The sequence below is a fragment of the Somniosus microcephalus genome, chromosome 5 (assembly GCF_052327205.1).
Source record: "Somniosus microcephalus isolate GS21.2 chromosome 5, FLI_Smic_1.0, whole genome shotgun sequence".
NCBI classification, from domain to species: domain Eukaryota; kingdom Metazoa; phylum Chordata; class Chondrichthyes; order Squaliformes; family Somniosidae; genus Somniosus; species Somniosus microcephalus.
In genome coordinates, this window is record NC_140991.1 from 125,274,250 (window position 1) to 125,287,802 (window position 13,553).

Genomic DNA, 13,553 nt, shown 5'->3' on the forward strand with positions numbered 1-13,553 from the left:
CTGAGGTAGGTCCCGGGGGCGGCGCTACGAGGGGTATTGCGGTCGGGGTCGGGCCCGAGTCCCAGAGTCGTGAACTGTACCTGGAATACACCTCGAGGTCCCGCTGGGTCACTTCTAGGGAGTAGGCCAAGGCTGCAGCTGTGTTCAGGTCGAGGTCCTTTGATTCCAGCAGTCTCTGCCGTGAGTAGTCGGACCGAAGGCCTTTCACGAAGGCATCGCGGATGTTATCTTCAGTGTTTTCTGCAGCCGATACTGCTTTAAAGTCACAGTCCCTGCCGAGTGTTCGTAGCGCCCGTAAAAATTCAGCTACAGACTCTCCTGGCTGTTGCGGGCGGGATCTTAGGAGGTGTCTGGCATACATGGAATTTACCGGGCTCCGGTACTGCTGTTTCAGTAGGTTGATAGCGGCCTCGTAAGTAGTAATGTCCTGGATGAGTGCGTATACTTTAGGGCTCGCTTGGGCGGTCAGAACTCTTAGTTTGGATCTCTGAGGGACGCCGGATTCTTCCAGGTAGGATTCGAAGCAGCACAGCCAGTGTTTGAAGTCGAGGGCTGCGTTTGTTGCTTGTGGGTTTAGATCCAGGTACGGTGGTTTGAGGGCTCGCAGCCAAGCCGGCTGCTGTGGCTGTTGTAGCTGGGAGTCTGGCTGGTCGTTTGGCTGCTCCGTTGACTGGTTGTTTGGCTGCTCAAGTGACGACATTTTAAAATTTAGTCAATAAAATTGATATACCTATCAATTCGTCCAATGAAAAGCGACGAGTTAAGAAAGTAACTATAGGTTTTTATTGACTAAATAACAGAGCCCACCCTCGTGGGTGATCGGATCCAAGAAGGAGGAATACCAGCCAGTCGACCACCTTTATACCTGGGCAGGTAGGTGGAGCCATGGGCGGAGTCGGCAGTGGTCAGCCCAGGTATAGCAGCGTGACAAGAGGCGACCTCGTACAGTGATACAACAATGTGAACAGTGATAACTATAGGGAAACGATCTAACAGTGATAACTATAGTGTAACGATAGTGAATGGTAAAAGTGGTTTACCACACCCATCACACCTCTTCTGAAGGACGCCCCATCGAAGTCATCTTCTGAGGCCTGTGCAGAACACGTGCAAACTCTCCCTCCAGGGAGCTGGCACCTGAGCTACTCTTTCCCCCTGGCCTGGCTGCAGCCCACTCTTGCCTGGTGCCTCACCATGTGCATATCCCACCTCTATACTATGCTCTAAAGTCCACGCAGTGCCATTTTCTGAGCTGGTGCCTGAGAGTGTCAGATCGAATGACAGTGCTGCTTCTTCTCCTTCACTCTCCTCCTTCATAATGTCGGGGACAGGCTGGATTGGTGGCAGTTCTTGGATAGCTGAAAGGAGAAAGGCATAAGGGTTGAGTCGTGGTGAGGGGGGGGGGAGCAAGATATGCATGGTTACACCAGTGGATCACCCCAGCAGCTTGTAAGTGAGAAGAGATTGTGGGATGAGGGGGAAGTGGGATGCAAGAAAAAGGATTACGTATGAGCATAGTGTCATCATCAATGCTTTCAACCTTGCCACTCGCCCTGGCCTCAGTGACAGCCCCGCCAATGATTTCCAGCACTGTGTCCTCCAGCTCAGTCAGACTTCTCCTCCGCCCATTTGCTGCTGCTCATGGCAGTTGTGGGTCACCTTTGCCTGCAAGAGAAAGGGAAGTGTGTCGGTGAGTGTAGTGCAATGTGTTTGGGTTATGTGCCTGCCCTAGTTGAATAGCTGGCAGCATGTGCAAAGTGTGAGATGTGGGTGTGAGTCTTGCAGCAGTGGTTAAGTGTGTGAGGGTGAGATGAAGCTGATTGTAAGGTATGAATCGTGATCGTTAGGGATTGTTGGTAGGTGAGTGATGGGGGTGTGGTGCATTGAGCAGTGTGCGAGGCTAGTGGTGCAGATGGTAGGATGTGGGATATGGCATTTAAAGATGCGTTCACTCACCTTGACCATTCGTGCAAGGTAATTAAACGTCTTGCAGCACTGGATCCAGGTCCTGGGGATAACACTCGTGGCACTGATGGCTTGTGCTATTAACTCCCAGAGCCTTCTGGCATGCTGCCTGGAAGGCCTCCTGCTCGCCTCCCTGTGGTACAGGACCAGATATCTTCTATGCACCCCCAGGACCAAGGCCTCCACATCTGTGAACCTCCTTGCCCCCTCTATTCGCTTTTGGGCCATGACTTCAGAATGACAATGAGGTGCTTCTGCAACAAAACACCTCCCCTTTAAGTAGAGCAGAGAGCCTAGGGCAAATTTTATTGGCCAGTCGACTGCACCCGATATTTGCCACCCCCCCAAAAAAATTGAGCGCTAAGCCAACTAGCAGCGTGTTTAGTGCCGAGATCAGTGCGCCAATCATTATGAGCAGGCAGCATGAATTGTGTGTGCTGCCTGCACCACCTTGAACGGTCGCATTTGAGCTTTATCTAATTTCACTCCCTACATTTCTAGCATAGCCCCCTTTCATAGGATGCCCATAAGTCAGTATCAAACACGCTGGTACAATATCTATATACCTTGTCCTTTTTTAAAAGTTCATGAGGTAATGAAAGCATAGTGAAACTTTTTTTTAATAACACTCCTGCGAAGGACCTTGGGATGTTTTATTATGTTAAAGGCACTATATAAAGTTGTTGAATTTATAAAGAAATACAGTACATTCTTGATCAGCTGCTTCAGGTGTTCTAAATGAAATTGAATCACGTAGAGTGACTGATGCAGGCGTGAGCCTCTTGTGTTTGCTGCTGATGTGTGGAACCTGTTCTTTGTACATCTAAAATGGATGCACTTACAAATCCAATAAAGAGATGGTGGTAGGATGCGTAGCAAACTGATTGGCGGTTGATGAGATGAACGTCACTTTGAGCTTGCAACAGAAAATGTCTAATTCCCATTCTAGAGATGGTAGTATTTTACAAAAGTGTGGAACTATATGGTTGTGTTACTTCTCCTTTGTTGATGGGGAAAGCTGCTTTACAGTGGCTTTATTCACAAAGGAACAGGATCTGGTGAGTCATGATCAACCCCATGGATACCTCCAGTTGTTTTGCTTGCTTTTCCATCAAGGATAAATAACTCTGGGAGGAAGAGGAAGGCCTGCAATGTCTATATATAATTTTTTGTTACTTTTAGCAAGTTGTATCTGTGCCTAGACAATCTTCCTGAAACAATGTAGTCCTGATTACCTCAGACAAGGATGAAATGACAAACAGAATTTACACAATGTTACAGCTGAGGCAGAGTTGAGGAAATGACTAAGAGGTAAAGAATGCCCTTCAGCCTTTGCTACAGAATTTAAAATGTGGACCTAATCAGTAGCCCCACGTTGAAGAAAAAGAAAAAAATCTGTAACAGTTCCCACTACTCCAGATTGCTATCCAGTACCCATTGCTGGAAGTGTATGTGTAAATGTCAGGCAAAAACTTAACTGACACCCTCCCCTATGTTCAACTGGCCAGCTGACACAAAGCTGTCTAAGCTGACATATGCAGAGTGGCCACTAGATGACTGCTGCTCCTTGTTGAGCTATGTTGGAGCACAGGCTACCAACTTCAGGAGAGGAGTGCAGGAGAAACAGAGTGGAGATAATTAATGCAACAAAACCTGGATCTGACATACATCAAAAACAGCAGTAATTAGACAGAAATTAATTGAAACAAAGTTCATTTTTGACCAAGTAGCCAAAAGATATACAATTGCACATTGTTGGAGAAAATCTTTTCCTCATACATCACAGCAGAATGGTGTGCCAGAAAATTAATTGCAGGTAGCGGTCAGAGATGTCTTACAGGGAAGTGCAAAATCATGGATTCTGGCTAAACATGTTCTTCACAGAATCACAGAAACCCCACAGTGCAGATAGAGGCCATTTCGGCCCATCGAGCCTGCACCGACACATATCCCACCCGATCCCCGTAACCCCTACACCAACACATATCCCACCCTATCCCTGTAACCCCACGTATTTAATCCCCCTAACACTAAGGGTCAATTTTATCATAGCCAATCAACCTAACCCGCACATCTTTGGACTGTGGGAGGAAACCGGAGCACCCGGAGAAAACCCACGCAAACACGGGGAGAATGTGCAAACTCCACACAGACACAGTCACCCGAGGCCGGATTCGAACCCGGGTCTCTGGCGCTGTGAGGCAACAGTGCTAACCACTATGCCACCGTGCTGCCCTGTTCTTATAATGGGACCTTCAAATTAGACGATGTCCCCTTGCTCATAATAAATGCAGATATGAAAACTTTCTTGCATGGCACTTATTAAATTGAAGACAGTCATACTTCGGGTGTATACCATTTCCCAATAAAATCTTTACAATTAACAAATAAAATATTCCTGAGATTTTGTTACAGGAAAAAGATAAATATTTTGTTTTAATTTAAATGGGAATTTAATCTTTGCAAGATGTGACCTTTCAAATTACTTTAAAGTTACTTATTACTATTTCAAATCCTGCAATTACTGCAGCAAGGATATCCAGGAACTGGAGGCAGTGCAGAAAAGGTCAACTGAACCCATACCTTGAAAAGACTGGAGAATTTTTACTTCGAGGAGATATTATTCAACATCTTTACAGGAATAGATAAATTGAAGCCAATAGGTTTGAGATTGCTACAAACTGTGCAACCACAGACATGGGCTCAAACTTAGAAGAGGAAAGGTGCACAGTCAATTCAAAGTTAACGTACTTGACTAGAGAATGGTGACCTTGTGGAACAGACCATTCAAGGAGGCAGATAATGTGGAAAAATTTAGATAGATTTTTGAGGGAGTAGCCAACTGATTTTTGGTACCAGCCAGGTGACCTACAGTCTCTTCTGGCTCCATACTTTCCTATAGATCCTCCTATTTTAAGCCCCCTCATAAACACCATTTTCAAACTGAAGTTATTAAACCGTGTCTGTATGACATCTTGGGACAATATCTAGTACATCCTCTTCAAATTAATCAAAAAAGTCTGCCTACTGCCCCTATTTTTCAGCATTTAACATTCATTAATTTAACATGAAACAGTAAGTCAATAGATTAATAAATTTGAATACATGATATCCTGATGCTTCATAAAGAATATGGCATGAAGCTTTATAGCTTTCTGCTAAAAAAAAGGCTCAATATATGGTAGCTAAAAGAATTATTGTTATTTTTTTTTTTAAACAATGTATTACAAAATCTAATCACATTACGGGCTTTTATAATAGTTTTTCATCCATATAAGATCATATTTTTTCCAAGTGTAACTATTAACAATTTAGAAATATACAGAATTTACAAAACGGAAACAGGTCATTCGGCCCAACCAGTCCATGTTGGTGTTTACCCTCTAAATCACATTCACCCACATTGAAGGGATTTGGGAACAATCTCTTTTCTTTAATCTACCTATTCAATCTAATCTTGAAAGTTGACATGTTCTGCCTCAACCACTAACCCTGTAAGTGAATTCCACAGCCTTACAACTCTGTACAAAAGAAGTTTATCTTGCTCTCTGTTCTAAATCGCTTACATTTAATCTTGTATTTATGGCCCCTTGTTCTTGATTCCTCAACTGCTGGCAACAGTCAGCTTCTATCTACCCTGTCCCATCCTTTCATAACTTTAAAACACTTCAGATCACTCCCTAATCTACATTGTTCCAATGAAAAAAGACCTAATTTTTCAAGTCTTTCTTTGTATTTCCTCATACCAGGCAGAATCCTAGTGAATGTGCATTGTATCCTCAATATCCTGCCTATAGTGTGGAGCCCAATACTGCACAATGTACTCTAACTAAGGTGCAAGGTTTTATGTAGGCTCATCATTGCCTCTTGACTTTTATATTGTATACCTCTGAAAAAACCTAGAATTCCATTAGCTTTAAAAATATCCTCATCAACCTGAGGTGCCACCTTGAAATTGTACCCCCAAATTCCTCTGCTTACACAATACTGAGCCGACTTCTATTCAGAGTATAATTACTGCTTTAAAAAACAAAAACAAAAATGCATCGCCTCACACACCTACTGACATTGGATTCCATCTGCCACTTTTTAGCCCATTCCCCCAACTCATCAATATCTCTCTTCAGCTTACTTTGGTGTTCTAAAGAATTAACTATATTTTGGTATCATCTGCAAACTGACATCACTTCTTCTAATCCTATATCCAAATAACTGATAGTGAATAGAAGTGGCTCCAGAACCTGTGGGACACCACTATATACATCCAAATACTCGGAGGAACTACCCTTAACTCCTACTGTTTTCTCCCTTCTAACCAATTTTTAATCCAGCTTGCTATTCTTCCACTAATTATAAACCTCAACCTTCTCTAGTAATGTACACTACATCCTCTGCATTTCCCTATCTCTATCAAAGAATCATTTAGTTCCAAGTCAAGCCACTCAATTAAAAATGTTAAATTCATCTAGACTACCAAGTCTGTTCAAAAATAAAGTAACATTGTGAATTATAAAAATTAATTTAACAGATAAAAACTATTCCTAAATGATAAGCCCATAATTTATTCTAATGCTTTACTGTCATTCAACTTCATGGTGAAAAAATTACAAGGAGGAAAAAAAATAGAAATGTAGGTACCCATTTAATTTATTCAACATTTTGCTAAGTAATTATAGACAAAATAAAAAATGCACCTGATGTTTTGTAAGCAACATTTACCATTTCAGAAAATGTTACACCCCAACACATTCAGTGATTAAACCAAGGTAACATCACCAAACATATTTAGATTACTCTGGGTGCCTGGTTTACTCAATGAATTGGTTAATGATTAAAAGCTGACTATTACCAGGGAATAGGTTTCACTGTACAAATTAAATTTGTTTCAAGTAAAAATGCTTTTTGAATTGAATCTTCCCTCGATTTTTTTCCTTGCTTGGATTGGCTCCTTGTGCCACAAACCATTTTTCAACAACCAACAAGACAGGGGGAGAGAGTGAGTTCCAGTGCTGCCAAGTCAAGCCTCAATTTTACTGTCAGCTGAGGGGAGGGGTGATTACAGGAAAGACTTCACTTTGGTCCAGAGAGTCTGTTATACAGGCAAACAGTCTTCTGGGTTTCACTCCAACGTCTTTGATATGGAGCTGGAGGGTAACACTCAACTAGCACTACATAAATGGGATTTTTACCACTGCAAAAGCCAATCCCAACACCACTATAGGCGTAGCAGGTATGGCAGGTTAAGTGTTTACTCATTTAAAACCAGCCTTCCCACTGGCAAAACCTGTGATAGGAGTTTGAGATCGAGCATACTTTGGCAAAAATACAAGAGTAGATTTAAAGTACATCAGCTATGCATCTAACATTTTCTGTACGCCCTGAATTTTCCACATGGGGCGTTTTCTTACATTTCCCATTAACAATTCACTTAACATCATTGTTGCCGAAATTGCAGTCGCTGGAAATTTCTGTTGAGATGCACAGGAACTCCCAAATGTCATAAGAAGTCACCATGGATTGCTTTTTGCAACAGAAATTTTGTTTTCAGGTACTTCAGGCAGAATTCTGTGTACTACTTCATGGTACTATGCTTGTTGCTTTTCTTAAAGCCAAATAACCAGTCACAATGTCTGAAGGAAGCATGCGGATGTATGAAAACTCCTCTGTGCTGCTAAATCGTAGCTTGCTTTGTGGGTCTGTATAATTGGCCTGTAAGAAAAAGCAATACATATTTGATAAAATTACACAAACATATTTACATAGAGGGTAAAATTTAATATGCAGCACTCCCAGATACGAGCTTCATAAAACAAGAACGCACTTTAGGAACTTCAGTGAGATTAGCAAGCCTAATTGTCTATCGATTCATTTTAATAGATGGAAATTTGCGTGGGCCACAAATTGGATATGCTGACCTTCGGCATCGTAACTCCCAAATTGCACTCTCTTAGCATGAAGCGTGTGTCGGGAGCACTAAATTGTAAATTTTACCACACCATGCAGCATTTAAGTCATAGTCAGTAATAAAAAGCAAAAAATAACTTGTACAATAAAGCTGTTGATAAATAGCTATATAAGCAAAGATGCCAAAACATGCAATTTTTCACTGTAAAATATTAAAATAACTAGTCAGTTGAAACATGAAATTAAACAACTTTTAATCATAATTTTAAGGTAACAGATTTTTTCACTTAAAAATTTCTGAATGCAACACCATATAAATTATTAGAAATTGAAATGCTTAACCAACCAAACTAATTATACTTTAATATAGTCTTACTATAGCGGGATGATGTGTTTAATCAGAAGAATACTAGTCTCATAACTCTCTTGTGGCTTTGCTATGAGAGTTAAGGACCAATCTCAAGTGGAATAAATACAATACTAGCCCCACTCCCTAATTCCCATTAAGTATTCTATTTATATTGTATGTTAAAAAATTGTGGTGTTTTCTCCATCTGCCTTATTTATATTTATAACCAGGAACTAAATCACTGAGAAAGCTTCAGCAAACTAATTGAGCTCATTTAGAATAAACAAAATCCAGCTTTTTGCAGGTGTAAAGCTCCTACCATGAGTGCCAACAGTGTGCAAGTAACAATCCCCCCACAACCCCAGTATGGCCAAGTTGTCCTCTTCCATGTAGTTTGTCTTTTTATTTATTCTACAATTTTGTCAAAGGTGTTTGGTATTGCCCTTGTTCTTTAGTTGTTATTTTTTATTTGATGAAGTTTTTTTTTAATAAAAGCATGGGTCTGTGCCAGTACATATTGATTTGCGGAGAAGTGCTTACTCAATGCTTTGTTAAACTGAGTGTAATATTGCAGGTTCAAATTGGTCATGTAATTTTTTTTTAAACTGACAAGAAAAGTTTTGAGTATAAGTTCATCTGGGGGCATCATCTGTGGTGCTGTTTTCATGCATCAGCTGCAGTAAGTCGGGCGGGGGGGGGGGGGGTGTTGGGTCACTTTTTTTTGATTGCCAATAAGAACATTAATCACTCAGTTAATTGAGTGGAGGTTTGTAGGGCTCTTACCTATTCTGGCTTCAATGATTTTTAAGCAGTGTGGCTCTGTGCTAGAAGGCAAACAACACTACTCTATTACAGACTTGTATAGTTGTGCTTAAACCATGCTATATACGCAACACTCAGCGTGACCGTGACTACTTTCCTCTCCTGCTCTTAGCCCTAGTCAACCACTTCCCATTTCTTGACCCTTCCGTTTCACGCCTTGACCCAGTTGCCACTACGGCTTCACTGATCACTTTTCCTACCACTGCCCCAGTATTGACTACTTCCTGCTTGGGCTCATAGGTTTCTGCAGCTCTACTCTTGGCATGCTCTGCTATGCAGATCCTGCTCCTGGATCTCCGAAAGCAATAATCTCATTCCCCTATTGTATTGATTTGTATGTGGATTCAATGACGACACTTCATGAAAGAGAATGCCTTTTAATCTAAAGTTTGTTCAATCTATGTTAACAGCATTACAGGAGACACCATCTTAGAGATCCATCTAAAACGACTAAAACGAAACTAAAACTGCTTGTCTCTCACATGCCCTCTGCTGGTCAGGCATAAATAATCAAACAGGCAAATATGCTGGTAAGGCATGATAATCAAACAGGCAAATACCATCACTATTTGCTGATATCATTACACCTATCTCAAATAAAACCTGACCATCTCTTTCACTCTCCTCCTCCACTGAACAAATTTGTCCATTTGCATCCCTGGTCATCTCTCTTCTTCCGCCTCTCTGACCCCAACCTCCCACCACAAAAAAATTACCTCTGCAGGTCTCCTACCTATCCACTCCAAATTGGAGTTTAAAAAAGCTTGCATTCTTGCAAATAAGTTTTTATCATCCATGGTCTCATTCTGGAGCGTACTGAAGCGTGGCTCTCAGATGGTGACTCCTTTCTCCTTGCGGAGGCCATACAGCCCAGCTGTATTGCATCACAACCCCACTCCACCCTTGTTGCCAAGCTCTCTACTCCTCTAGCACTTTCTCCTCCATCCCTTTTCTCGTCCTCCTCTTATCCACCACCAGACCACATACCCTGGCAGCAAATTCACAACTGAAATTTCCCCTCACCTAAATTTCACTAGCTTCCTCTCCTCTCATTTCTCTGCACTCATGCCCTTACCGCGTCTCATCCTTCACATTTTTTAAATATTCATTCTCAGGATGTGGCATTGCTGGTAAGGCAGACATTTATTGCCCATCCCTCCGTGAGGTGAAGGTTTCTCCTAGCGGTTTGCTAGGCCATTTCAGGGGCAGTTAAGAGTCAACCACATTGCTGTGGGTCTGGAGTCACGTATAGGCCAGACCAAGCAAGGTGGCAGGTTTCCGTCCCTAAAAAAGGTCATTACTGAACCAGTTGGAATTTTACGAAAATCACTTATTGATACCAGCTTTTTATTTCCCGATTAAAATAAAAAAAAACTGAATTCAAATTCTCAAACTGCCATTGTGGGATTTGAAATCACATTCTCTGGATTACTAGTCTATTAACATAACCATGAAACAACCAAGCTCATCACTTGAATCTGGTCATCAAAATAAAAAGTTTGAAAGTGATCAAATCTTGAACAAAGCCACTTCCTCATTTCCCTTAAGGATCAGATCTTGTAGTCTGCTTCAAACATGTTTTAGAATCTACACCACTGAAGTTTCTTTCTTGCTAACCTTAGCATTAGCTGCAAAAATGTGCAGTCAGTAGTACAGCTTCAGCCTGCCAATTGCACATTGGACTCCAGAGAGACAGACTGTAGCCACAATCTCAGGCCAATGTCACCCACTCGGCTCTCCAAACCACACAGACCAGTTCCAGTTTGCTGGAGCTATGAAAGCCCATCTGTTCTGAAATTATTCTTGTAGCTCCTCAAACTGAGAAATGTCATAATCTGAGTTTATTTGATCTTGGCCCAGAATTTGCAGTTGTAATGAATAATAGAACGGAAGGCGGCCATTTAGCCGTTGAGCCCGTGTCGGCTCTCTGCAAGAGCACTTCAGCTAGCCCCACTCCCCCGCCCTTTCCCGGTAGTCCTGCAAATTTTCCTCCTTCAGGTACTTATCCAACTCTCTTTTGAAAGCTGTGATTGAATCTGCCTCCGCCACCCTTTCAGGCAGTGCATTCCAGATCCTAACCACTCGCTGCGTAAAAAAGTTTTTCCTCATGTCGTCTTTGGTTCTTCTGCCAATCACCTTAAATCTGTGTCCTCTGGTTCTCAACCCTTCTGCCAATGGGAACAGTTTCTCTATCTACTCTGTCCAGACCCCTCATGATTTTGAACACCTCTATCAAATCTCCTCTCAATCTTCTCTGCTCTAAGGAGAACCACAGCTTCTCCAGTCTATCCACTTAACAGAAGCCCCTCATTCCTGGAATCATTCTCAAATCTTTTCTGCAGTCTCTCTAAAGCCTTTACATCCTTCCTTCCTAAAGTGCGATGCCCAGAATTGGACACAATACTCCAGTCGAGGCTGAACTAGTGTTTTATACAGGTTCATCATAATTTCCATGCTTTGTACTCTATACCTCTATTCATGAAGCCCAGAATCTTGTAAGTTTTTTTAAAAACTGCTTTCTCAACCTGCCCTGCCACCTTCAACGATTTGTACACACATACCCCTAGATCTCTCTGTTCATGCACCCACTTTAGGATTGTACACTTTAGTTTATATTTCCTCTCTTCATTCTTTCTACCAAAATGTATCACTTCGCACTTTTCTGCGTTAAATTTCATCTGCCACGTGTCCGCCCATTCCACCAGCCTGTCTATGTCCTCTTGGAAACTATCACTATCCTCCTCACTGTTCACTATACTTCCAAGTTTTGTGTCATCTGCAAATTTTGCCTTGTACACCCACATCCAAGTCATTAATATATATCAAGAAAAGCAGTGGTCCTAGAACCGACCTCTGCGGAACCCCACTGTATACTTTCCTCCAGTCTGAAAAACAACCGTTCACCAGTACTCTGTTTCCGGTCACTTAGCCAATTTCGTATCTATGCTGCCACTGTCCTTTATTCCATGGGCTTCAATTGTCAGCGTTTGCCATCATCACGCTGCGAAACTGACAGCAACTTCTGTCGTCTGCACACGCGCAGTTAAACGCAGAAATCCAGAAGTTGCTGTCAGTTATTCCCTGCTCCTTCACAGGATGCGCTGTTGAAGTCCTCGCAGATGGAAATCTTACAAATCACTTGAATTGATGTGAACTTCCACTTGAAGTTCTAATCTCGCTGTAAAACCCCCAAAAAAGTTAAACCTTGTTAAATGAGGTGTTACTAGGCTTTTAACGCGCACCAAGTCATAATCACTGCTGAACAACCTCTCTGGCCCTGAAAAACTAATTTTATATTCGTGGGATGTCAAATTTCTCCATCATGATAAAAATTCCCATAGACTTTTAAAATAATAAAAAAAAATATATATATTTTTAAGTTTATGATATTTCAGCTTCTACCTTAGTCCCATATCCTATTTTGCTCTCTGTAAAATGATTAAAAAGTGAAGGATAATCAGTGCTTTTTACTTCCTGGCTTGCTCTCTGAGAATTCTTCAAAGTGATTGGCTGCTTAGCCTGCTTGATGACATCACTGTTGCTGGACGCCAGAGATCCGCTTTAGATGGCACCAGAATAAAATTAAAGTCAGGAAAAGTGAAATCCATGCCAGAGGTCGCTAGATCTTCGTTAGGCAGCTTTCTTAGAGGTCAGCGGTGAGCGCTGTCACTTTGCCACTGACCGCAAAATCCAGGCCTTGTGATTTGACCTCCTGACTTAATGCCTTAAAAATTACATATAATTTTATTTTCTGGAATAGCGAAGTCAATTAGTTCATAGACAGAGCCCACATTCATCATTAATCAACTGAGATCAGCTAATGCATCACAAACCCAGCAGGGATTCACTCTTCCTGGTCTGTATGGAAAAGGTTATTGCACATATTTATACTTGGCCAATTATGTTTTTGCAGTTCTCTATGAGGAATTATAAAACCACATGCAGTTATGTTGTTTACAGATCTGTGAATGACAAGATGTGACCAATGGGAACAAATCTAATTGCTTAGTGTATTGTACAATGGCTATTACGTTGCTGCTTCAATGATTTATTACATTTGCTAACTAGCTAACGATAGCTTGGCTCCTCATTTATTACAAGGGTTGTTATGAATGGTAGTGGCTCTGCGTGGAGACTGGTTACTAGTGGAGTCCCGCAGGGATCAAATCCATTGTTCCACGTTTTCGCCATATCTCTCAATACCCTTACCCAACAAGAATCTCTTTTTCTCAGTCCTAAAAGCTCCAACTGACCCAGCACCCACAGCTTTTTGGGGTAAGAGAGTTCCAAATTTCTGGCTTTTAATGATTTGTGCACTCCCAAACCTCTATCCAGTCATAGCCAGAGAATCACCTGCAATGGCTTCTTTTCCCACTCCTGCACCGTTACTTCTGGAGTCCACAAGGAACTATCCTTGGCTCCCTCCTATTTCTCATCTACTTGCTGCACCTCGGCAACATCATCCAAAAACACGTCAGGTTCCACATATATGCTGACGACACACCGCTCTAAC

General features: G+C 41.8%; 1 protein-coding gene and 1 long non-coding RNA gene across 3 annotated transcripts in view; one reads left to right on the plus strand and one right to left on the minus strand.

Annotated features, from left to right (window-relative positions):
• LOC147117299 (uncharacterized) overlaps nucleotides 1–13,553 on the plus strand; it is a 76,597-nt gene that overhangs the window by 33,651 nt on the left and 29,393 nt on the right. The gene's annotated exons all lie outside the window — the stretch shown is intronic.
• ino80c (INO80 complex subunit C) overlaps nucleotides 3,662–13,553 on the minus strand; it is a 53,157-nt gene continuing 43,265 nt past the window's right edge. Inside the window, exon 5 of the mRNA XM_085988176.1 lies at nucleotides 3,662–7,674. Within this exon, the coding sequence (XP_085844302.1) occupies nucleotides 7,543–7,674 (132 nt within the window). The 3' untranslated portion in view covers nucleotides 3,662–7,542. The remainder of the gene's footprint in view (nucleotides 7,675–13,553) is intronic.